This window comes from Tupaia chinensis, unplaced genomic scaffold, assembly GCF_000334495.1.
Source record: "Tupaia chinensis unplaced genomic scaffold, TupChi_1.0 Scaffold139431_1, whole genome shotgun sequence".
Lineage (NCBI taxonomy): Eukaryota > Metazoa > Chordata > Mammalia > Scandentia > Tupaiidae > Tupaia > Tupaia belangeri.
In genome coordinates this window covers 814,075-840,539 of record NW_006199316.1, presented here as the reverse complement: position 1 = coordinate 840,539, position 26,465 = coordinate 814,075, and the positions used below count along the sequence as shown (strand labels likewise).

The following is a 26,465-nucleotide window of genomic DNA, read 5'->3' as shown; positions in this document are numbered from 1 at the left end:
AGGTGAGGGGGGAAAGAGTAGATTGAAAGTGGGGAAGAATCCTAGGGAATATGTAAGTAGTTAAGGTGGTAAAGCAAAATGTCGTGAAAGTTGAAAGTTAAGTGTGGTTATATATTTGGAAGTCAGGCAGCAAGACGGAAAAATACATAGGAGCTGCAGAAAGAGTAAAAAAAACAGCCACTCTTATTCTCGTATCTAAAAGTAATTTTTCTTTAATCATTAAATTGTCATGCTTTGTGTCTAACATCAGTAAGATAATTTTTAAATTTTCTTAATGTGTAGGTGCCAAGCAGTAAGGTATTACCTATAAAAATGGGTAAAATACCCAAAAATGGCATCCTAGAAAGTTTATCAACTCAATAATTAAGTTGACTTTACTTTCAAAGATAATTAGAGTTGTCTTCTGAAAAAGTCTTAAATTTCTTAGACTGGCACTTAGGATCTCACATGGCCAACTGAGTGGTTCAAGTCCTGGAACAGAGTCTTCTGAAACATGCTGAGTGTGTGTGCATGCGTACCCAGAATCCTGAAAGGAGAATGGAGACGGGATTGTGGTGTGGCCATTCCCCTGAGAGTGATTTTTCACTTTCTTTTTTCTCTCTGTCTCCAGCTGGTGCATGCCTATTGCAAACTTAAAAAAATAATAAAAAGAAAAAGAATTTCATAGTTCAGCGAGACAGAGTCTTGCTTTCAAGTGTTATCTCCTATTATATATTTTTGTGATTACTGGTTCCACATTATCGTGATGCCTTTATTTTCTCCATGCTTTTTTTGGGGGGTGGGGGGTGGAGGGAAGATTTTCACTATAGGGCGCGTGCGCTCGCCAGACAAACAGAGAGAGACATAGAGATAGAAAGCGAGAAATCACCCCCCAGGGGGGATAGTCACGCCGCAATCCCTTCTCCATTCTCCTCTCGGGATCTTGGGCACACACGCACACGCTCCCGGCGTGAGTTTTAAGCCACCGGGTCCGGGACGCGAACCGAGGTCAACTATGCTGGTTCCCTCTCCATGCTTTTTGAGTATTATTCTGTCTTTATCAAGCTCTTCACTCCTCAAATGCTTTTTCCTTCTCCGGAAATTCAGGTTATACTTCAAGGGCCATCTGAAATCTCATATTCTCCATCCCTTTTTTCAGTACTTCTAGGACGATATTTTTCTTCTTTTCTTTACATCTCACTTATATTAGGGCCAGTCATACCATCCAACTTGGAGCCCTCAGATATTTCACTGGTTATGTTTAGACTGTAGTAGATGTATCAAGTCAATTTTGGGCATCAATCGTTTCATGGCTGTTTAAGATCCGTTGTGTTACTTCAGGTAGTATGCTACCTGGAAATGAGTATGTTTATAGAATCCCATGGAATTAAACCTCTATTTTCACTCTATATTACATGTTGTGTTCTAATTTAAAAGGGACCAAAAAGTTAAGAAGAAAGTATTTGGGGAAAAACAAAGTTCAGGAAACTCAGTTAACCTTTAGTTTAGTTGTTTTCTGCTAATGGGAAAAGACTGTCCTGTTAATTTTTGCAGTTAAATGCCTTTGCCCACCTGTAAGCAGATAATATGTATCATTTGAGAATCTCTAGTGTAGAACAGAATTTGCAGATTGTTAGTTTGCTAACCTAATTTGACCTGAAAATGTGTTTATTTTGGTTTTTATAGTGGCGCTTTGTTTTTAAAAAGCTAAGATACAGGGCCAGCTGGTAGCATGGTGGCTAGGGTAACGAGGCCGCTGGTAGCACGGCCAACTGCGCAGGCGGAGTCCCAACCTAGTGACTTGAAAACCGTGCCAGACAGATGTGCGTGTGTGCCCCACACCCTGAGTGGGGAGTGGAGGAGAGGGGATTGCAGACCATACTCCCTGGGGAGAGGCGTGTCTTCTCACTTTCTCTCCTCTCTCCAGGAAGTGTACACTACCTGTAGCAAAGTAGTAATAAAAAGCTACGATAAAATTCACCACTTACAAGTGGCTTTTAGTATATTCTCAGTGTTATATAACCTTACCACCCTAATTCCAGAACCTTTTTGTAACCTCAGAAAGAAACGATTTCTGTTTAGCAATTACTCTTCATTTCTCTCTGCCCTTATCTCCTGGATCACATCAGTCTACTTTCTATCTCTGTGAATTTAACTCTTTTGGTCATTTCTTGTACATGGAATCGTACAGTGTGGTGTTTTGTGTCTGGATTCTTTGACTTAACGTAATGTTTTCAAGGTCATCCATGCTCTATCAGGTATCAATACTTCATTTCTTTTTATGGTTGAACATTCCTCTGTATGGACGTACCATGTTTTGTTTATCCTTTCATCACTTGATGGATATGTGGGTTGTTTACCCTTGGCTATATGAGTTATGTAGCTATGAACATCATTATACACTTTTTTTTTAGGGTCCAGGACTTGAACTGCACAGCTGGTCGTGTGGGATCTGGCTCCTTTAACTACCAGGCCATGGTGCCAGCTCCCACATTTTCGTTATCCATTCATCATCCACTGATGAATACTGAGGTTGAGGACGTATCTTGACTGTTGTGACTAATGTAATGAACATGGTAATGCAGATGTGCCTTCAACAAATTGATTTAATATACTTTGGCTGTGTACCCACTAGTGTGATTATCACATTATATAGCAGTTCTATTTTTAATTTTTTGAGAACCTTCGTATTGTTTCCCATAATGACTGTCCTAATTTCCATTCCCCTCAACAATATATAAGGGTCCCATTTTCTTCTCTCCTTCGCCAACTCTTGTTACCACTTGTCTTTGAAAATAGCTATTCTGACAGGCTTCAGGTGGTATCTTACGGTACTTTTAATTTATAGTCCATCACTGATCTTAAGCATTTCTGTTCAGGTCTAATTAATTTTTAATTAGGTTATATTTTCCTTTTCTGTCTCTCTCTTTTATGTCTTTTAATTTGCTATAGGGTGCGTGCACTCTCCAGAGAAAAGTGAGAGAGATAAAAGGAAAATGAGAAAGTGCCTCCTGGACATAACTATGTCTCATTCCCTTCTTTTCCATTTTTGTTCAAGACTTTGGACACAGACACACACATACACATACGCACGTGCCTGGTGTATTTTACAAGCCACTGGGCCCGGAACTCAAACTGCACAGTTGGCCGTGTGGAATCTAGCCACCTTACCACCCTGCCACCTACCCGGCCCTCTTTTTCCTTTTCTAATGATAATGTATATCCATGCACGTGTGTGAGAGAGAAAGGGAGACCGCATAGGGTGTTGGCACACTATGATATAATTTCCCCAGGCCTCCCCCAGTGCAGGATCCTGGGTGCCTGTGCCCACCTTGTGTGTTTTGGGGCAGCCCCAGGGATCTGAACCTGTGGTCACCATATGGCTTCAAGCCTTGTAGGGCACTTTTGTTATCAGTGGGCCACAAGGGCTGAGTCTGTTTTCTTGCTGTTGAGATGGGTTCTTTCTATATTTTAGATATAACTCCTTGTCAGATATATGGATCACAGATCTTTTTTTTTGTCTTATTTTGTATATGGTTTCTTCATTCTGATGGTTAATTTTTCTTTGTACAGAAACTTTTTAGATTGATGCAGTAATCACCAGAAGCAGCTTATCAATTAGGAGTCAGTTCACTACTGTCATTTCAGAGAAAAAAAATTCTTTTCTCATCAATTAGTATTTTCCAAAGATCCAGTTTGGTAGTTTAGTAGTACCACATTAAAAAAGACCTTGGAAATAACAGTGTTATTGGTTGATTTACATATTCTTCATGAAATTGGTTCTTTAGAAAAACGTATTAGACAAAGAATAACGTGACTCACTTTTTTACACTACATTTGCTATAGAAATGGATATGATGGGAACCAGCAGTTAACATAATGGCTATGTCGCTGGACTCCCACATAGTCGATCACAGTTCGCATCTCGGACCCGGTGGCTTAAAACTCATGCTGGGTGCGTGTGCGTGCGTGCCTAAGATCCCGAGAGGAGAATGGAGGAGAAGGGATTGCGGCGTGACTGTCCCCCCGGGGGATGATTTCTCACATTCTGTCTCTATGCCTCTTTTTGTCTGTCTGGCGAGCGCACGTGCCCTATAGCGAAAAACCTCCAAAAAAAAAAAGAAAGAAAGAAATGGATATGATGACTTGAATTCTGGAAAAGTTCTCTGAGTTAACAAAGAAAATGAATATTTTTTAGTTTGCCCTTTTTTTTTCTTCTTCTTCTTCTACTGGGCATTTGCATTTGTCAGAGAGAGAGAGAGAAAGTGAGAAATCACCTTGGGGGGATGGCTACACTGCAATCTCTTCTTCATTCTCCTCTTTGGATTTGGGCATACATGCACACATTCCTGTATGTTTCTCAAGCCACCTGATGTGAACTCAAACCACAGAGTTGGCCATGTAGAATCCAGCTTTCTTAACCACCACACCACCAGCTGGCTTAGTAACATTTTATTTTTAACCATATTTATATTCAATTGATAGTTTCCTGATATACTACTCCGTCTCATAAATTAAAATGTACTAAATCTATATTTCTAGTGAAAAGGAAAAGACATGCACATTAGAGCATCATTATCATCTCTAAGGTTTTTTGTTCCACTGTGCCCTTAAGCACTGACAGTATCAAAAAGGAAAAGTAATATTGGTACTCTAATCTCAGGCTCTGAATAGTTCCAAATGCCGAGTTTATTAGCAAATAAATGGAAATAGAAGAAATGGTGACTTGTACTAAAAATAATTACTATTTATTTATTTATTTATTTATTTATGGAGAGAGTTTTGCTATAGGGCTTGTGTGCTCACCAGAAAGACAGAGACAGACAGAAATCACCCCCCAGGGGGGATGGCCACGCTGCAATCCCTTCTCCTCCATTCTCCTCTCGGGATCTTGGGCACGCACTCACACACCCAGCTTGAGTTAAAGCCACCGGGTCCAGGATTCAAACTGCAGTCGACTACCTGGGAGTACAGCAACATAGCCATTATGCCAAGTGCTGGTCCCAAAATAATCACTTTTAACTAAATATTAAATTCTCATTTTAAAAAATCCCCTACTGCATTTTCTTGCTTTTATCCTTTGGATTTATATTCCCATGAAACATACTGTTACTCTGGTTTATCACCTTGACAAGAATCTGTTCACATTTTTACTGTTACTTGTCTGTTTTATTTACAAAGGGCACATATACTCATAGGCCGGGTTTTGACGAGAACGAGAGTGAGAGAGAAAAGCACTCCATAGTAGGGTGTGGTTACACCGCAGCCCCTTCCTACATCTCCTGTCCCCTCATAGTTTAGGGCATGTACCTGCACTCCCACATCTGGCATGTTTTTTAGCTGCCAGGGCCAGGATTCAAACCATGGCCAGCCATGTGGGCTCCAGCTCCCAGTGCATAGCTCTTAAACACAGTGCTGTGGGGCCAGCCTTGTTCAAAATTTTAAAATAACCAGATGATTGGCAATCACCTGTAATCCCCTTTATCCAAGATACCGAGGAAGAGTGCAAGTTTATGGTCACTGTAGACAGCATAGGAAGACTCTGTCTCTAATTTAAAAATGAAAATAAAGTTATATCTTGGGAAAGCTATGTTTAGATTGAGGTTTTTCTGTTGCAAGAATAACATAGAGGGATGGAAGATGTCAGTAAAATGTGTTGTTAATGGAGTCTGAAAACACCTTGCTCAGATTCTCTTGAGTATAACCTTACAACATCTGTGTGATCTCTGTAATCCCGTCCAGAGATTATGCTATTTACTGGATATGGATTTTGTTGTTTAAATCTGCAATGTTAGGTACTCCATCCATGAAGGTTGAAAATTGTTGCCAGTAAGGTAAAAAATGAGAATTTGGCAGATAAATCTGAATGGTTTCTTTGTAAAGTATTACTTTCCAAAATGTTCAGTAATGGCATGTATGTAATTGTAATATAACCACATCGAGGGATGTTATATAATCATTATGTTGAATTTTTGTAAAAGACATTTAGCATAATGAGAGAGTAAAAATATTTTGATGAAAAAAATTGAGGCAACTTGGAAACCAGCAGTTACCTCTGTTGCTGGACTCCCACGTAGTCGACTGTGGTTCGCGGCCCAGACCCGGTGGCTTAGAACTCACACCGGGCGCATGTGCGTGCGTGCCTAAGATCCCGAGAGGCGAATGGAGGAGAAGGGATTGCGGCGTGACCATCCCCCCTTGTGGGGTGATTTCTTGCTTTCTGTCTCTCTGTCTCTCTCTGTCTGTCTGGTGAGTGCACGTGCCTTATAGTGAAACCCTCTCAAAAAAAAAAAAAAATTGAGGCAACTTGGAAACCAGCAGTTACCTCTGTTGCTGGACTCCCACGTAGTCGACTGTGGTTCGCGGCCCAGACCCGGTGGCTTAGAACTCACACCGGGCGCATGTGCGTGCGTGCCTAAGATCCCGAGAGGCGAATGGAGGAGAAGGGATTGCGGCGTGACCATCCCCCCTTGTGGGGTGATTTCTTGCTTTCTGTCTCTCTGTCTCTCTCTGTCTGTCTGGTGAGTGCACGTGCCTTATAGTGAAACCCTCTCAAAAAAAAAAAAAAATTGAGGCAACTTGGAAACCAGCAGTTACCTCTGTTGCTGGACTCCCACGTAGTCGACTGTGGTTCGCGGCCCAGACCCGGTGGCTTAGAACTCACACCGGGCGCATGTGCGTGCGTGCCTAAGATCCCGAGAGGCGAATGGAGGAGAAGGGATTGCGGCGTGACCATCCCCCCTTGTGGGGTGATTTCTTGCTTTCTGTCTCTCTGTCTCTCTCTGTCTGTCTGGTGAGTGCACGTGCCTTATAGTGAAACCCTCTCAAAAAAAAAAAAAAATTGAGGCAACTTGATGTATACTTTGTAAAGTAAAATATGTAGGATCAGAGAAAGTAACCTAAAAGTACTGCTAGTGATTGCCTGTGGGTGGTGTTTTCTGTTTTTTGGGGTTTTTTTCTTTTTCCTTTTCTTCATTTTTCATTTTTTCTATTGCTATATTCACATATCTTAGTGAAATAACATGCTCAGTGACTTGCAAAGGACAGCAGTTGTGCATTTATAACACAACTCTGGTCCTTCGGAAATGTTTTCTGTGGTATTTTCAGTTTCATATTTTTGAGTTATGTTTTGATCTCGAATAAATATTTACATTCCATTGAAAAGTCTGAAGCTAAAAGTAAAAAAACAGAAACCTGAGTCTGTAATATTTAAAAGTTGTGCTTCAGAGTGTTACAATTTTCTTATCTGATTTTATTTTTTATTGTCAGATATCCAGTGATAAAAACCACCTTTTAAGAGAGAGACTTCAAATGGAAATCTATAATATATTAAGTTTTATATTTTAGAACTTTAAAGGTTCTACTCATGTAAATAAACCTTTTCTGATTTTTAGAGGGACAGAAAGAAAATGAAAAAATGAAAGGTGAAGAGCGGCCGATAAATTCAGAAAACCATCCTACACCCAATATTCTAGAAGCCACTGCTGTGAAAATAGAAAAAGAAGATGAAAAGGAACTTATGAAACTGCCAGTCATAGTGAAGCTAGAAAAACCTTTGCCAGAAAGTGAGGAAAAAAAGATTATCAAAGAAGAAAGTGATTCCTTCAAGGAAAATGTCAAACCCGTTAAAGCCGAAGTGAAGGAGTGCAGGACAGATCCTAAAGATATCAAAGGCAGCATGGAGAGGCTGGTCTCCCCGGAGACTGAGAGACTAGAATTTGGTGGTAATATTAAATCTTCTCAAGAAATTACTGAGAAATCTTCTGAAGAAACTGAGAAACTTAAAAATGACCAGCAGGCCAAGATACCACTAAAAAAACGAGAAATTAAACTGAGTGATGATTTTGACAGTCCAGTCAAAGGACCTTTGTGTAAATCAGTTACTCCAACAAAAGAGTTTTTGAAAGATGAAGTAAAACAAGAAGAAGAGACTTGTAAAAGGGTCTCCACAATCACTACTTTGGGTCACGAAGGGAAACAACTGGTAAATGGAGAGGTGACCGATGAAAAGGCAACTCCAAATTTTAAGACAGAACAAATAGAGACAAAGTTTTACGATGCAAAGGAAGAGAGCTATAGCCCCTCTAAAGACAGGACTGTCATTGTAGAGGGAAATGGAGCCGAGTCTCTCAATTCTGTCATAACAAGTTTGAAAACAGGCGAGCTTGGGAAAGAAATGGGCACTTTAGGGAGGGATACAGAGAGTTCACCATCCATCTTAGAGGCCCCGAGTCAAAAAAGGCAGATAGAGGACCCTGGTCCTCCAGAAATGGAAACTTCACTTGAGTCTTCTGAGAAGGCAAAGGATCTCTCGTTAAAAACTGCTTTGTCTACCACTGAATCCTGTTCAATGAAAGCTGAAGAGAAGTCTCCCAAAAGTAAGAAAGAAAAGCGCCCACCAATCCTAGAATGTCTTGAGAAGTTAGACAAGTCCAAAAAGACTTTTCTTGATAAGGACACGCAAAGATTGAGTCCAATACCAGAGGAAGTTCCCAAGGGTACTCTGGATTCTGAAAAGCCTGGCTCACCACAGGCTGCCGAAGCTTCCCCACCAGCTGGCATGACTGGCCCTTGTGATAAGCTAGCCTCAGAAAAGGGAGTGGTGGAAGCTGTGAGTTCAAGTCCTGTTGAAGGCCGGCCTCCGGCACAGGCAGACACAGAAATTCCAAAAGAGGACTCAGAGTCCATTAAGGGGGAAATGGAACATCTGAACAGTACCCAGAGCTCTGGCTTAGAGGACCCTTCTGAGACAAAGGGTTCTATGCAAAAAAGCAAATTTAAATACAAGTTGGTAACCGAAGAAGAAACCACTGCCTCCGAAAATACAGAAATAACTTCTGAAAGGCAGAAAGAAGGCATCAAATTAACAATTAGAATATCTAGTCGGAAGAAGAAGCCAGATTCTCCCCCCAAAATTCTAGAGCCAGAAACAAAGCAAGAGAAGACAGAAAAAGAAGAAGACAAAGCAAATGTGGGTCGTACTTTAAGAAGGTCTCCAAGAATATCTAGACCCACAGCAAAAGTGGCTGAGATCCGAGATCAGAAAGCAGATAAAAAAAAGGGGGAAGGCGAAGATGAAGTGGAAGAAGAGTCAGCACCTTTGCAAAAAACAGACAAAAAAGAAAATGTGAAAAAATCTGAGAAGGATACGAATTCTAAAGTAAGCAAGGTAAACCGTTTCCTACTCTGAGTTTTAATTTTTAGTTAGAAACATTCAGCTCTAAAAGCTTTTTGCTAAAATGTAATCATCTAAAGACAACTGAAAAAAATCTTAGAGAAAAATACTCATTTTCATTCTACCTCAAAATACCTTTCCTCAGTAGTTATCCCCACAAATTTCAGGAATCTTTTGTCATCTTTTCAACTGTTCTATTACAAGCAGTATAAGGAATATATTCTCTTTGAAAACTATTCTAGTAATCGAAACCTCTAGGATTATAACCACTGTAACCACTATTAACAGTTTGGAGTATCTATTCCCCCCCCTTTTTTTTTGTGAATTCATGTGTATGTTCATAAACATTATCCGCTCATTTAAAAAAATAAATCGGATCAAATAAGCTCATTTCTCTATGAGTTTGTCACTTAACAATGTGTCTGAACTCTTCCCATGTCAGTAGATAGAGCCTTCCTTTTGTTGATTAATGGCCACTTAGTATTCCATAGTGTGGATATACCTCAGTGTATTTAATCACTCCCTTATTGATTGACATTTAGGTTGTTTCCAATTTTTCACTATTACAGGCAATGCTGCATTGAAGATCCTTTTGGACATGAGTGAGTATTTCTTTAGAATAGACTCCTAGAATTGGAATTGCTGGGTCAAGGGGCATGTGTATTTTAAGTTTTGATAGCTGTTGCCACAGTGTCCTCCAAGGGCCCATTCCTGTCCCATCTCCTTACCAGTGTAGGAGAGTACCTAGTTCCCCTATTTTGATCATAATCTTAGAAACCACACCTCTCTTCTCTGTGACCCTCTTTTAAGCAAAGTCTTTTAAAAGTCTTTAGCTAGGCTACGGGAGTTTGTAGTAATTGAAAGTATCACTTTCGCTCTTAATTTATTCACATGATCAAATTATTCTTCCTTGTAAGTAATCTTTTGTTCCCTGAAATACTGGAGTTTTCGTTCTTTTTAAAGAAGTTTCTTTTTCTTCTGTTAGAATTATTTTGTTCTCTGCTGAAGGCCTATAGGAGCTGAAATATAAGTTAAAAGATCGAAAAGTAGGCAATAAAATGCTGTTAACAGTATTATAAACCTATCCTCTGAATGATATTTTTACAAGGTTCATTGGGATCTTGTTATGCAGTTTTAAAATTAATCTTTAATACACTATTTAAATTTTTCATAACAATAAGTGAGAATACAGTCCTTATTCTGTTATAGAGCCTTTAAAATGTGCATGGCCTTTGACCCAGAATCCTCTTCAAGGAATTTATCCTAACCACAAAGATGTGTGTAAAAGTTTATATTTATAAAGATACATTGTTTATGAAAGTGAAAAAATGGGAAACAACTGCCTAAATGTCTAGTAGGGATTAGATAAACACAGCTATGTTATGGTATATTATAACATAGTTTATACCGGTGTCAGCAGAATATTTTATGACCAGGGAATATATCTATAAGACAAAATGGTCATTATAATTCCATTGGAAAAAAAGTGTAGAAAAAATAATGTATAATAAATATCTATGAAAATTTAATAGTAGGTATATCTGGTGATGACCTTAAAATTCTTTTTTTTTCTTTGTATATTGATTAAATATTCTACAAAGATCATATAATCAGAAGTTTTTGGTAAGTATCCTTATTTTATCAAATTATCTCTTTTATTTTGTATCAGGTAAAACCAAAAGGCAAAGTTCGATGGACTGGTTCTCGAACGCGGGGCAGGTGGAAATATTCCAGCAATGATGAAAGTGAAGGGTCTGACAGTGAAAAATCATCTGCTGCTTCAGAAGAGGAAGAAGAAAAAGAGAGTGAAGAAGCCATCCCAGCAGATGATGATGAGCCCTGCAAAAAGTGTGGCCTTCCCAACCATCCTGAGCTGGTATGTATCTGGTCTCGTGGTGTTTCTATTCCAAGCAAGCTGTGGCTGCCCCGAGCAGCTGAGTCTTCCAGGTTTGGCTATAACTGGATATTGCAGTGCTGTCAAGCTTGCGTGCTACCACGTAGCCTTGATTCCCACTCCAAAATAATGACCCAATTCTAGTAAGGCCAAGGATCAAGATCATGCTTTCATTCTACCAGTCTTACGTATTAGTACTTTTTCTACCTAATAAGGATGTACCTCTCATCTTTTTATTAAGCCAGTGAATTGATTTAACTATTTCTAGGGACCAGCAGTTAACGTAATGGCTATGTCGCTGAACTCCCATGTAGTCGACTGCAGTTCGACTCCCAGACCTGGTGGCTTAAACTCACGCTGAGTGCATGTGCGTGCGTGCCCAAGATCCCAAGAGGAGAATGGAGGAGAAGGGATGGCGTTGTGGCCATCCCCCCCCCTCCGGGGGGTAATTTCTTGCTTTCTATCTCTCTTTGTCTTTCTGGTGAGCGCACGCGCCCTATAGCAAAAAAACAAACAAAAAAAACTATTTCTATTCAGTTTGTTTTCTTTACATTTTACGTCTTTCCCTTTAAGTTACATTATAATGGTATATCTGAAGTGCCAGCTTTATTGCCTTCCTATAAAAACATTTGTTAGTAACCTAGTGGGGCCTAATTTTTTAGATTTATTTATTTATTTCAATTCCATTTGTTGTTGTTGTTGTTATTATTATTATTTATTTGACCAGAGAGAAAGGGAAAGCAAAAAAGCAAGCCACCAGGTCTGGCACTTGAACTGCAGTCGACCATGTGGGAATATAGTACCTTTAACCGCCACACCACCTACTGGCCCACTAGTGGGTCTTTAACAGTTTAAAAATGAACTATTCTGAAATAAGGTTTTTGTAGAATAAATTATTGACAGACATATCCAAAAGAATAGTACCAGATTTATTTTGGAACCCCCCATTTTTTCCTTTGATTTGCCAGAGGGCATGTGCACTCACTGGATAGTGAGCAAGAAAGCAACCTTCCACCTGTCCCCGCCATGGTGAGTGGCCTCCCTGCAAGCCCTTCTTCTCTATTTCTCCATCCTTCAGGATTTTGAGCTTCTACACATATACCTGGCATGATTTTTTTTAAAGAACTATTTCGTGTAACTTTATTTATTTATTTGTTTTAATTTGACCAGAGTGGGACAGAGCAAGAAAGAGAGAAAGGGAAAGTGAGAAAGCAAGCCACCTGGTCTGGGACTTGAACCACAGTCGGCCACGTGGGAGTCCAGTGCTCTTAACCACCACTCCACCTACTGGGCCCCCTGGCATGATTTTTAAGCCATTGAATCCAGGATTCAAGCCACACAGTTGACCATGTGGGATTCAGCCACTTTTTTTATTTTTTGGAGAGGTTTTTACTGTAGGGCCTGTGCGTTCACCAGAGAGACAGAAAGCAAAAAAATCACCCTCCAGGGGGAATGGCCACACCACAGTCCCTTCTCCTCCATTCTCCTTTTGGGATCTTGGGCACACACACACACACACACACACACACACACACACACACACACACGCCCAGCGTGAGTTTAAGCCACTGGGTCTGGGACTCGAACTGTGGTGTTGACTACATGGGAGTCCAGCGACATAGCCATTACCTCAACCGCTGGTCCCGGATCCAACACTTTAATCATGGACTGGCCCATGTGGAGATGTTTTACTCAGTTATGTTCCTCAGATATGTTCTAAATCAGAAGAATCAACTCCTTGTCCAGACCTGTTATTTGAAGTTCATATGTGAATCTATTGAGAAAATACTCGTTTTATTTCTAATTCCATGCAACTCTGTACTTCTTTCGAATACACTGGACTTTAAGCTCTAACTATTAAGAAGAGATACTTCCACATGGGTAGAATTGTGGGGAGCAGAAATGTTTTAAGATCCTCTATTAAAATTTGGAACATTCTAAGAGGTTCTTCTCCAGGTTCTTTTTTTCCCTAGGAAGCAGCATGTGAGGAAAAAGTACAGGGCCAGACAAATGTGGATTCAGATCCCTCGTCCACCACCACAGGTGCTCTTTCTCTGAATCTTGATTTCTCATTATAAAATGAGCTAATGACTGTATACATTTTTTTTTTTTTTGAGAGGTATTTTGCTACAGGGCACCTGTGCTCACCAGAAAGATAGAAAGAGACAGAGACAGAAAGTGAGAAATCACCCACACCTGGTAGATGGCCACGCTGCAATCCCTTCTCTCCCATTCTCTGCTCGGGATCTTGGGTACACATGCACACGCACCCAGAGTGAGTTTAAGCCACTGGGTCCAGGACTTGAACCACGGTCGGCTACATGGGAGTCCTGTGACACCGCCATTACGCTAACTGCTGGTCCCTATGACCATATACGTTGAGAGGTATTTTGTTTTGTTTTGTTTTAAGAGATTTTTGCTACAGGGCATGCGTGCTCACCACAGAGATAGAGTGACAAAGAAAGTGAGAAATCCCTCCCCGGGGGCTGGCCATGCTGCAATCCCTTCTCCTCCCAGGATCTCGGGTATACACACACATGCACCAGGCATCAATTTTAGTCCACCAGGTCCAGGATTTGAACCGCAGTCGACTACTTGGTAATCCAGCAATGTAACCATTATGCCATCTGCTAGTCCCGAGGGGTGGTTTTAATAGCTTGTGTAACGTTTGTTAGTACTGTTCCTCATATGTAGTCTGTTCTAGCATAAAGTTAATTCCGGTTAATTTGTTCTTTTCTTTCTTAGAAAAGGCTTTGAAAGTTAGGACAAGATTTTTATGTAGAGAAAAGCGAAGAAATTTGAGATAGGAATTTTTACTGCCCTGTCAATTGAGGAGAAAGCAATACATGGGTTCTGTTTCATCTTTCCCAGTGTCGCATTACATTGAAAGAGCATTTTGTCTAAGGCAGCAGTAACTGTCAGTGACAAAGGGGTATGCGGGAACGGGAAGTAAAATGGAGTGAGCAGAAATGGTTGTGAGAAAAAGATGATGTTGCACCCTTTTTCAAAATATATTTATTTGTTTAATTTTATTTGTTATTATTTTTTAATTTGACTAGAAGGAGGGAGAGAGAGAGAAAGAAAGTGAGAGAGCAAGCTGCTAGGTCCGAGAGTCAAACCCGTATGGGAGTCCAGCACCACGCCACTTGCCGGCCCCTCATGTTGCACCACTTTTAGAGCAGAATTTTATTGGCTATTTTAATAACTTCTTTGAAAATCCATGGCTGGTTACTGTGCCAAAGAGACTGACATTGGAAACTGAAGATCCCAAATGTGGAGATTTCTTATGCCAAGTATGTCAATAAAATGTACTAATAAAAATGTCAGTTAACTGCGGCTGGCAGGCGGCTTGGTAGTTAAGATGCTGGACTCCACTTGGTTGACTGCAGTTTGAGTCCCAGACCTGGCAGCTTGCTTTCTCACTTTTCCTTTCTTTCTCTTCCTCTCTCTCTCTGGTCAAATTAAAAAAATAATAATAACAAATAAAATTAAATAATTACTTTTAAAAATATCAGCTGTTGTATGTTAAGTAGTAATGACATGATACTGAAGTAGAAATCCTTCATTCTCATCCTTACTGAGCTGGCAGCAGGAAAGCAACAAATTGCTAAATGAACGTGGAACTGTAAGGGGTTTCCAGATGCTTTATTCAGAATAGATGGGTCATTACCTGAGGCTTAGAAATCATCCATGGTGATCTTTATTTAGTGGGATTCCCTTTATGGCAGTATAGAGCCAATCTTAATTTTAGAAATAAGTTGAATTTCATAAGTTCATTTATAGTTTCGCTATTTGAAATTTAGATTACATTTTACCATAGAAACAATACAATAAATGGAATTAGGTGCCCAGGTTAGTCCACCTTTGCCTATGTAATAAATCATGTAACTGAAATATGTAATACTGATACATAGTGTTGAAGGGTGGATATTCGGAGTAAGTGACAATTCACCATCTAGAGACGGAAGAAACTTTTCTACTTTAATCTCCCCCCTCTCCCCAGAACCATGGGATGGGTTAGAATTTTTTTTTCCTTTTTAAAAATAAACCATAGTTTATTTTATTTTTAACACCCATGAATTCATAGGTAATAGGTTCCAGAAGCTCAGGCTCCTTTCCATTGGTTCTCTCACCATGGCTTCTCTGGGTGGAGCAGGCTGGTGCTTCAGTTGAACCCAGGAGCCTTTCTCTTTGACCTTCTTTTTCTGGTCATTTTCCTTCACACGTTTTGGGAAGCTATCTCTGCTCTTAGAATGCTTAATATGCTAAATACCCACATTAATTCTCTTGGCAAGAATCTTGCCCTTAACTTGTTTGTTTATACCAATGCCAACAGCATGCTGGGTAACACTGTAGACTCTTCCAGTTTTGCCATGGTAACATTGCGGGACACTCCTTTTTGAATAGTACCCATTCCCTTGATGTCTACAATATCACCTTTCTTAAAGATTCACATATATGTTGCCAAAGGAACCACTCCATGTTTTCCAAAAGTCCTAGAGTATCGGGGAACAGCAAGCGATGTGGTAGTTAAGGGGCTGAACACTCCCACATGGCCAACCATGGTTTGAGTCCAGGTGCCTTGCTTTCTCACATTCCCTTTCTCTCTCTGTGTCTCTCTTTGGTCAAATTAAAATAATAAGTAAATGAATAAATGAAATTAAATAATTCTTTAAAAAAATAAAAGTCCTAGAGAATGTATATCGGGTTCTTCTCCGCTTTCCCTTGGTTTGTCATTTGGGTGAATGAAGATGGCAGTTCCCAGGATGGGTTAGAATTTGTGAAACTACTTTATGTGTATACGAGGGCTGACCTAGTGTGGGCAGTATGACCCAGAGTCTGCACTGTCAGCAAGGCTGAAGGCTGGACTGAGTGCTGTGATTCTGGATTCCAGCAGGATATGTTAGTATGAGCTCACGATTATCTTGATAATGGTTACAGATTATGGGTATGCCTAGACACATTTTACATGCATTTCCTGATGCTGTCCTCAGAGAGAGCTTAGAGGTGGTGGTATCAAGTGGCAGTGAACACACGAAGCACCAAATTATGATTTCTTCTCTCTTTTTTTGGAGAGATTTTTTTGCTATAGGGTGTGTGTGCTCACCAGAAAGACAGAGACAAAGAGATGGAAAGCGCGAAATCACCCCCCGGGAGGATGACCACACCGCAATCCCTTCTCCTCCATTCTCCTCTCTGGATCTTGGGCATGCATGCACACGTGCCCGGTGTGAGTTTAAGCCACTGGGTCCGGGACTCTAACCGCCGTCGACTACGTGGGAGTTCAGTGACATAGCCATTACGCTAACTGCTGGTCCCTCTTTTTTATTTTTTTAAAGAATTATTTTACTGGGAACCAGCAGTTAGCATAATGGCTATGTCGCTGGACTCCCACATAGTCGATCGCGGTTCGCGTCCCAGACCCGGTGGCTTAAAACTCACACTGGGTGCATGTGCGTGCGTGCCCAAGATCCTGAGAGGAGAATGAAGGAGAAGGGATTATGGCGTGACCATCCCCTTGCTAATATAATGTCCAGTAATATTTTCTTTATTTTAATTGCCGGAGGGTACATGTGCTCGATAGAGAGAGAGAGAAAGAAAGAAACCCACCAGATCTGGGACCAAACTGTGGTCAGCCGTGTGGGAGTGTCCAGTGACTTAACCATCATGCAGGTGTGCTGGTCCCCAGTTCTTTTTTAATCTTGCCAGAGTGTGTGTACACTTGCTGGAGAGAGAGAGAGAGAGAAGAGAGGGGTAGTGAGAGCAAATCACCAGGTCTGGGACAAACTGTGGTCAACCATATGGGGAGTCCAGCACCCTTAACCGCCATGCCACCTGCTGGCCGTAGAGATTTGGAAATCTTAAATAGCAATAACACATCAAAGACTAATTATTGTTATTATCCTTTGCATTCCAGCTGGTGGTCCTTAATAGAATGTCTTTTTTTTTGGGGGGGGGGGGGAGATTTTCACTGTAAGGCGCGTGCGCTCGCCAGACAGACAGAGAGAGACATAGAGACAGAAAGCGAGAAATCACCCCCCAGGGGGGATGGTCACGCCGCAATCCCTTCTCCTCCATTCTCCTCTCGGTATCTTGGGCACGCACGCACATGCGCCCGGCGTGAGTTTTAAGCCACCGGGTCCGGGACACGAACCGCAGTCGACTACGGGGGAGTCCAGCGACATAGCCATTACGCTAACTGCTGGTTCCCTAGAATGTCTTTCTTATACTTCAGTCCCTTCCTTAGTTGAATTTACATGATAAAAAGAGCCATCAGTGTGTTTTATGAACAGATAGTTGAAAGACTGTTTAAATGGGTCTTTGTGAAGGTTTTTGCCATAGGGCTTGTGCACCCTTCCTATGTTAGACCGAGGGAAAGTGAGAAATCACTCCCTAGGTCATGGCCATGCTCTTCTTCATTATTCCTCTCTAGATTTTGGGGCTCATGCACACAGGCCTGGCATGATTTTCAAGGTGCCAGGTCCAAGACTCAAACCATAGTTAGCTGTGTGGGAATCCAGCGCCTTAACTGCCACATCACCTGCTGGCTCTAAAATGGAATTTAAAATTTTTTTAAAGATTCCGTGTTTAGTCAAGTCTATGATACTTGAGCTTAAAAACTTTGTTGCAACAGGAGACTGGCCTTGTAGTTTAGCAATCAAGAATTGTGCAGAGGAAGCCAAATCCCACCTGGCTGACCAGGGTTCAAGTCCTAGCCCCGGTGCACAGCTATAACCTGGATCCTGACAGGACAGAGACTTGTGGAAGGATTGCAGTGTGACCAGGACCTGTTAAGGAGTGCTCTCTTACTCCCGTTTTCCCTCCCTCTCCCTCTGTCTCTCTAACACATGTGCATATATACACCCTTGAAGTGGGGAAAAAATACTGCTATGAAGAATACATATGCTCAGGACCAGCAGTTAGCATAATGGCTATGTCACTGGACTCCCATGTAGTTGACCACGGTTCGTGTCCCGGACCCGGTGGCTTAAAACTCACACCAGGCACGTGTGCGTACGTGCCCAAGATCCTGAGAGGAGAATGGAGGAGAAGGGATTGCAGCTTGGCCATCCCCCCTGGGGGGTGATTTCTCACTTTCTGTCTCTGTGTCTCTATCTGGCGAGCGCACGCGCCCTGTAGCTAAAACCTCTCAAAGAAAAAAGAATACATATGCTCTTATAGTGTACTCTAAAAGAATTCTAACTAATTCAGAAAGGACTTTTTAAAGAATTTATTTATTTAATTTTATCTGTTATTATTTTTTAAATTTAATCAGAGAGAGAAAGGGAAAGTGAGGCAAGACACATGGTCTGGGGCTTGAACCATAGTCGGCCATGTATAAGTCCAACACTCCAACCACCAAGCTACCTGCTGGCTCCAAAAGGACTTATTTTTTACTAAATCCTGTGGCTTCATATTTTCTTTGTTTTAGTTTTTATTTTTTAAACACTGTCATGTCAGATTCTTATTTGAGCTTTTTTATTAATCATCTTTCTACAAACAAAGAGTGCCTTGCAGCATACATACTAAGAAATGTTGAAATATCTTTATTTTAATATGAGTCATTCCATTTTGACATTGAGTTAGGTTGATGTCCATAATGTTTATTTCAGATTCTCCTGTGTGACTCCTGTGACAGTGGGCACCCCACCGCCTGCCTCCGCCCGCCTCTGATGATCATCCCTGATGGAGAATGGTTCTGCCCGCCTTGCCAGCATGTATGACCCCGCCCCCCTCGTGGAAAATCCGCGATTTCATATTCAGATTAACAGTACTTTCTAAAAAACACTGAACATTCATTTCCAAAGTAGTTCGTAAATCGTGTTTACCTGTTTTTTAGATTTCTACCTTTTATTTATTTATTTTTTCTTTTTTGGAGAGGTTTTTGCTATAGGGCGCGTGTACTCACCAGAAAGAGAGACAGAGAGACAGAAAGCGAGAAATCATCCCCCAGGGGGGATGGCCCCACTGCAATCCCTTCTCCTCCATTCTCCTCTTGGGATCTTGGGCACGCACACACGTGCCCGGCGTGAGTTTAAGCCACTGGGTCTGGGACTCGAACCGCAGTTGACTACTTGGGAGTCCAGCAACATAGCCATTACACTAACTGCTGGTCCTAAGATTTCTACCTTTTATTAATGTCATTTAGGTTTCCTTTAGTTTTTACTTTTTTCCCAAATCATTTCTCAGCAGTCCTGCAAATTTTATAAAATTACCATCATTACAAAGAGCTCTAATTGAAATACATGCAAGGAAGACACAGCCCCTGGCTGCTGCTCTTCCTTCGTTGGCAGTTCTAGAGGTGCAGTCTTCAGCGCTAGGAGAGCCATGGGCTCTTGCTCGCCTCTCTTGATTGAGATGAATTTCTTTTGAATACTCAAGAACATAACATTTTTTTGCTATTGTGACAATTGGGTTATTTTCATGAGCCTTTTCTCGTTTTGCTTCGGAAAAGACGAGATGATGTATTTTTCATTGAGGCGGACTTCTGTAGCTTAGCCTGGCTTTGTCACGTGTATTTCTCTGTTTTACCCCAGTAACCATGGAGCATCGTTTTATACATTTTCTTCCTAACCTCTTTTTTTTTTTAAAGTAGTTATTGGCACCATTGCATTATATTGTACATATAACCTGTTCCTTGAAAAATATTTTGGGGTCTGTTACTCATGCACGTTGAATGAGACACTGTTTTAACTCTGACTGCTCTGTGCAGGATTGGTACAGAATTGGCCTTTTTGGCAGAGCTCTGCATCTGTCTGCGTGCACTTTATCTCAGAGGTCCTGTGCTCATCCTCTGCTCACTGACGTTGAGGCACAGCTTTATGTCAACAGAAGGGAAGTGTCTGTGCTCACTTACTGTGCAGCCCCAGCTCAGCTCGTAGGGCACAGTGCCCCCAGCTCCTCATGCACGTGGTAAATGGTGATGGAGAAGTGTTAAAAGTGACACGTGTCTGCTTTTCTCCTTCAGAAACTGCTGTGTGAAAAATTAGAGGAGCAGTTACAGGACTTGGATGTTGCCTTAAAGAAGAAGGAGCGTGCTGAACGAAGGTACTTTGGTATTGGGAGTGTGTGTCTTAGTATTCTGCCTGGAATTTGACAGCAAGAATGGGCTTACGATAGTGATGCCCACTTCTATCTGATGTAGGGGTTAGCCGAGTTCAGCCTGTAGGTCAGATTCAGCCTGCTTCTTCTTGCTTTTATACTGGGTTCTAGTGATGACTTTTATATTTTTAAATTACTTTTTAAAAATAAAATCTAGGGAGCCAGCAGGTGATGTGGAAATTATTGCAGCTGGATCCCACATGGCCAACTGCATGGTTCGAGTCCTAGATCCAGCAGCTTGAAAATCCCACTGGATGCATGTGCCTGGGTGAGCCCAAAATCCTTAGAGGAGAATGGAGGAGAAAGATTGCAGTGTGGCCATTCCCCCCAGGGGGTGATTTCTCTCTCTCTCTCTCTCTCTTTCTCTCTCTGTCTCTACTGACGCTCTCTCTCTCTTACCCTCTCTGTCTCTAATGAATGCATGTGCCCTATAACAACTAAAATAAAGTTAAAATTAAATAAGTTAGAATCGTTTTATGACACATGAAAGTTATATTTAGATTTTACTGTCCATAATTAACATTCTGATGGAACCCAGTCTTGATTATTTATTTACATGTTGTCTATGGCTCACTTTGTTCAACAGCAGTAGAATTGTGCTAGCTGTGACAGAGACCTTATAATGTGCCCACCTGAGATATTCATTATCTCTTTTCTTTTTCTTTTTCTTTTTCTTTTTCTTTTTGAGAGACAGATTTTTCTATAGGGCACGTGTGCTCACTAGAGAGACAAAGAGACAGAAAGCGATAAAGCACCACCCACGGTGGCTGACCATGCTGCAGTCCTTTCTCCCGTATTCTTCTCTCGGGACTTTGGCCATGCGCTTACACGCTCCTCGCGTGAGTTTTAGGCCTCCGGGTTCATCACTCATACTGCAGTCGGTCATGTGGGAGTCCAGCGACGTAACCATTACACCATCAGCTGGTCTTATGAACTTGACTTTTATGTTTTTTGTTGTTTGCTATCAAGCTTGAGCTCTCTGGCTCATAAGAAATGGTACTTAGTTAAAGCAAGTTAGTCTCTAAATTTGACTAGGAGATAAAAGTACTTACTAACTTTTGAAAATCAGTTATCTAAAGGCCTTTGAATTTAGAAACCCTTTTATTTTATAAAAAGTTTATGTTTCAAATATTGGCAGTATCTCCCAAGGACATTTTTAAAAATAAAGATAATCTGTATAAAATTATTAGGGCTGTTTTGCTGGGGGCAGAGTTCTCTTTTGTTTAATTTTGACACCAGTAAAAATGTAACAAAAGTTGCTTCAAATGAAATCACAAGTAAAAATCAGAGTTTTCTTTGCCTCAGTCTTTCTGAAATCTACCTATCCTTCTGAGAAATGAGCATTGTTCCGTGTCCTGAACATGTTGACTCAGCAGTATAGAGTTGATGGGCTCACCCGTGAAGAGCTGCTTGGAAGAGAATGGGTTCTTTCTCAAGCCAAGAATATACATCCTTGAGAATTTCATCTAATATTCAAATTATATCTCCTTTTCTTTGGAGTCGTGTGGTGCTTTTACCATTTAAATATGGAAAAGGCCAGAGAAGTTTTTGTGACAGTTGTCTCATATACTGTGGGATATACTGCTGCAATTATGAAACACTTTACATTTTAGAATTCTTGCTAAAACCGGTCATAGCATTTGTTTACAGTGTTGCTCTTGCATTTACTAGTTTCTTTGCTTTCTCTCCTGCTCTTGGTAATCTTTTTGACAAGATGTCATCCCTTAAGATGACATGTGTAATTCTCCCTTTAGATCAGCACGCTTAAGTCCTAGGTGAGATCATGTCATAGAAAGGAGAGCAGTTATTGTTACAGGAAGACACAAAGCTGGTTAACTGAGTCAATGCTGTGTTTGCTGATTCTTCCCAGTCATGTTTTTTTAAGTGTCTCCTCTAGAACTTAGTGTCAGAAATTATTTGAGAATTCAAGCAGTTTTGTCCTTCCAGAAAACTGTTACTAGTGCTTTGGTAGCAGGGAGTTGGATTTAATCAGGGTTGGAATTTTACAAATAAAGTAGAAGAAGAAAGAAGAGAAAGAGACATGGAATGTGGAAGTGTCTGCAGAGGAGTATTTACAGTGATGGACTGTGTAGTGTCAGCTAAGTCTGGGTTTCAAAGAGGTTAAGGTTGGCTTGGGGCCTTCCTGGAGTCAGAGTGTTGGATTCGGTGCACTAGAGGAAGTGAACCAGCACAAGGCAGAAAGTGGGATACCAGGAATTGATGTTTTATGAGTGTGGTTATTGGTCATGATGAGGCCTGGGCCAAACATTATCCTTGAGCCTGATAATGAGATGGAACAGAGGGTGTGTCTTTTAGGATTACTGAACAAGAGTGATGTGATGAGAAAGCATACCTCAGGATCCTTCTGAAATATCACCGCCTCTTTGTAGCCTTCCAGATTTCTCAGCTCTTAGCTCTTCAAACAAAATTAATGTACTTCTTTTTCACATTTCTATACTTGTTCATAATGGGCTACAATCATGAAGTAATTGTGAAAGCCCAAGTCATGTTTTATTTATCTATGGATTCCCATGCCTGAAACAAATCTTTTTTTTTTTTTTAAGAGATTTTCACTTATAGGGTGCGTGCACTTGCCAGACAGACAAGTGCACGCAGAAAGAAAGCGAGAAATCACCCCCCAGGGGAATGGCCATGCCGCAATCCCTTCTCTTCCGTTCTCCTCTTGGGATCTTGGGCATGCATGCACACATGCCCGGCGTGAGTTTTAAGCCACCGGGTCTGGGACTGGAACCACGGTCGACGACATGGGAGTCCAGCGACATAGCCATTACGCTAACTGCTGGTCCCTGAAACAAATCTTGACCTAATATAGTAAAGTGAATAAATCTTTTCAGTTGAATTGAGGCAAGAGTGGGCAAGTGAAAGGGGAGATCTAGAGATACAAAGGAGGGAAAGTGCTATCTCAATAAACTTTAAGGACAGATGTGTGTCAAGCATTTAATAATAGAGAGAGCCCTGACTTATCCATGAAGTCTTCCCATTTATTCCAGTTGGGACTATTCATGCCTTTCCTAATTATTATTGGTTCATTAACTATATTATGTATTTTTAGTTTTTGATGAAAATCACTTTACCATTTTCTTACATATCAGTTTTTATTTAATAGCCTCATAACCTACCTCTAAAAACGGCCATGAGATTCTTGTGAGCAGAGCCAGGGGTTTATAGGGCAAGTAAAGGCTGCACTCCAAAGGCCCTCACCAGCCAGATGTGTTGATTCCCTTCTTGAAAGGACATCATAGCAGCAGGAGAAAGAGCGGTCACCGTACACAGTTCAGGTTACTGTACATGGACTTGTCAGAGCCCAGCCATCCTTGTTGAATAGGATTAACTTCGGAAGAACCAGCAAAGACACCCGTCGTTTAGCTGTTTTTGTAAACTGTGCTGAATTAAAATTTTAAAGGCTTGTTTTTTGGAAATGAAACTATGGAGATATAATTAGAGTTTCAAAACTTCATTTCCTGGTTCTGAAGTACTTTTTTTTTTTTTTTGAGAGATTTTCATTGTAGGGCGTGTGCGCTCGCCAGACAGACAGAGACAGACATAGAGACAGAAAGCGAGAAATCACCCCCCAGGGGGGATGGTCACGCCGCAATCCCTTCTCCTCCATTCTCCTCTCGGGATCTTGGGCACGCACGCACACGCGCCCGGCGTGAGTTTTAAGCCACCGGGTCCGGGACACGAACCGCGGTCGACTACGTGGGAGTCCAGCGACATAGCCATTACGCTAACTGCTGGTTCCCTGAAGTACTTTTGTTATGTCATTCTAGGGTGCAGAATAGGAATGAGAGTCATTCACTGGGCTCTTAAAATGGTTTTGTTTTACGTAATTCTTTTTTATTGCATTATTGCCATGAGATCATAACTACACACACAATATTACTAATTACTTTCTCCAACCTAATAAAAATATAGTTTCTTCAATCAAAAGTGCTTTCATCTAATCATATGCATGAATCACAGTATGCCCTTTCCTGAAGTTTCCCTATGTTACTTTTAAGGGTATAGTTTCTGGCCTAGCACTGTGGTGTAGCAGTAAAGGAGGTGCCTTTCAAGACTGAAAGGCCACATAGCCAACTGCAGATTTGCATCCCCATTAGCTTAAAAACATGCGGGCATGGGCTACCAGGTAGCATGCTCGTTAAGGCACTGGACTCCCACATAGCTGACCACTGTTCGAGTCCCAGGCCTGGCGCCTTCCTTTGTCATTTTCTCTCTCTCTCTCTCTCTTTCTCAGTGTTGGTCTCTGGTGAGTGCACATACCCTATAGAAATAATAATAAATTTCATTTCATTTTTAAAATTTCAAAAGTTAAAAATTAAAAAACAAATAGACATTCAGGATCCTGATCCTGAGGAGCTGGAGGGCTGGGGAAAAGGGATTGCAGCATGATATGATCCTATTAAGATTACGCTTCTCTCTCTCTCTCTCTCTCTCTCTCTATCTCTCTCTCAATATGCACACATACTCAGCATCACTTTTTGAAAAAAGATATATCTTTTAAAATTTTCATACTTGCCAGGGGACCAGCAGGTGGCGTGGTAGTTAAGGTGCTGGACACTCCCCACATGGCCAACCATGGTTCGAGTCCCAGACCTAGCAGCTTTCTCTCTCTCTCTCTCTCTCTGTGTGTGTGTGTGTGTGTGTGTGTGTGTGTCTGGTCAAATGAAAAATGAATGAATGAATAAATAAAATTAAATAAATAATTTGGAAAAAAAAGGAAATTTCATACTTCCCATAGATACCAATACTCTTGTTAAATTTTTAAGATACATGCTGACAGTCTACAACTTAGCTTCTGCTCTTACCACAAAGTTGTAATTTTAGGATTGTCTGTACTCATGATAATGTGCATAAGAATTTAATTTTTAGGGGACCAGCAGGTGGCATGGTGGTTAAGGTGCTGGACACTCCCACATGGCCGACCATGGTTTGAGTCCCGGACCTGGTGGCTTCTTTTTCATTTTCCTTCTCTCTCTTTCCTCCTCTGTGTCTCTCTCTGGTCAAATTAAAATAAATGAGTGAATAAATAAAATAAAACAAGTAATAAAAAAAAAAGAATTTAATTTTTAGCAAATCTCTCCTTTTTTTTTTTTCACTTAAAGGAAAGAACGCTTGGTTTATGTTGGCATCAGTATCGAAAACATCATTCCTCCACAAGTAAGTGTCTGATTTGTAGCATTTTTAAGGGGTAGACTGTCATGACTGTTCTTAAACAATTGGGACTAGCAGACGGCATAATGGTTATGTCACTGGACTCCCATGTAGTCGACCACAGTTTGAATCTCAGACCCAACAACTTAAAACTCACACCAGGTGCAAGTGCATGCGTGCCCAAAAACCCAAGGGGAAAATGGAAGAGAAGGGTGTGGCCGTCCTCCTGGGGTGATTTTTTTGCTTTCTGTTTGTCTTCTTCGTTTCCAGGAAATGCATGCACCCTATAACAAAAATCTCTCAAAAATTTTTTGTAAAATTTAACCCATTTTATGTAATATAAGTAGCTTTAAATATATAATATTTTTATTTTATTAAAGATGACATTTTAAGACTTTAGAGAAATAAATCCCTCATAATCGAACTTTCATGAATGCAGGTAACCCAAAAATGCGATGTCACTTTCCAACTAAATTCATGATTCATGCCATTGGGGTAGAGATTTCACTGTATTTACCCTAAATTGATAATACAGATTTAGATTATTTATTTTTTTTTTTTTTAGAGGGTTTTGCTATAGGGCATGTGCACTCGCCAGGCAGACAGAGAGAGACAGAAAGCGAGAAATCACCCCCCTAGTGGGGATGGCCACACCGCAATCCCTTCTCCTCCATTCTCCTCTCAGGATCCTGGGCACGCACGCACATGCGCCCGGCATGAGTTTTAAGCCACCGGATCCAGGACGTGAACCGTGGTCGACTACGTGGGAGTCCAGCGACATAGCCATTACGCTAACTGCTGGTCCCTAGGTTTAGATTTTTTTATGTGCTATTTATGTAACATGACAAAAAAGTAGTTTAGTCAGATTTGATTTTGAATTCTTTGCTTTAGGAGCTATCGGTAACCTTCATTTGTATTCTTAACAGTTTCATTTCTTTGAAGAATTACTACTGTACATTATTGTGTACACTTTTGTCTAATTTATAATTAAGAAGGCTGTTACCAGTGAAAAAATACACATAAACATAGTTTTCCTTTAAAAGGGATAAACTTTCTCTGTTTCATAAACTTTCTCTGTTTCATTCAGGATTATCTTTTCTTCTAAGTCCATTATTTTATTCTTTTCACATAGCTATTGAG

The 26,465-nt window shown here is 40.8% G+C and overlaps 1 protein-coding gene across 1 annotated transcript in view; it reads left to right on the top strand.

Annotated features, from left to right (window-relative positions):
* The window catches only part of RSF1 (remodeling and spacing factor 1), a 90,398-nt gene that overhangs the window by 39,946 nt on the left and 23,987 nt on the right, over nucleotides 1–26,465 (top strand). Inside the window, exons 5-9 of the mRNA XM_014593008.2 lie at nucleotides 7,374–9,148; nucleotides 10,824–11,030; nucleotides 18,662–18,766; nucleotides 20,017–20,096; nucleotides 25,277–25,331. Coding sequence (XP_014448494.1) covers nucleotides 7,374–9,148; nucleotides 10,824–11,030; nucleotides 18,662–18,766; nucleotides 20,017–20,096; nucleotides 25,277–25,331 — 2,222 coding nt within the window. The remainder of the gene's footprint in view (nucleotides 1–7,373; nucleotides 9,149–10,823; nucleotides 11,031–18,661; nucleotides 18,767–20,016; nucleotides 20,097–25,276; nucleotides 25,332–26,465) is intronic.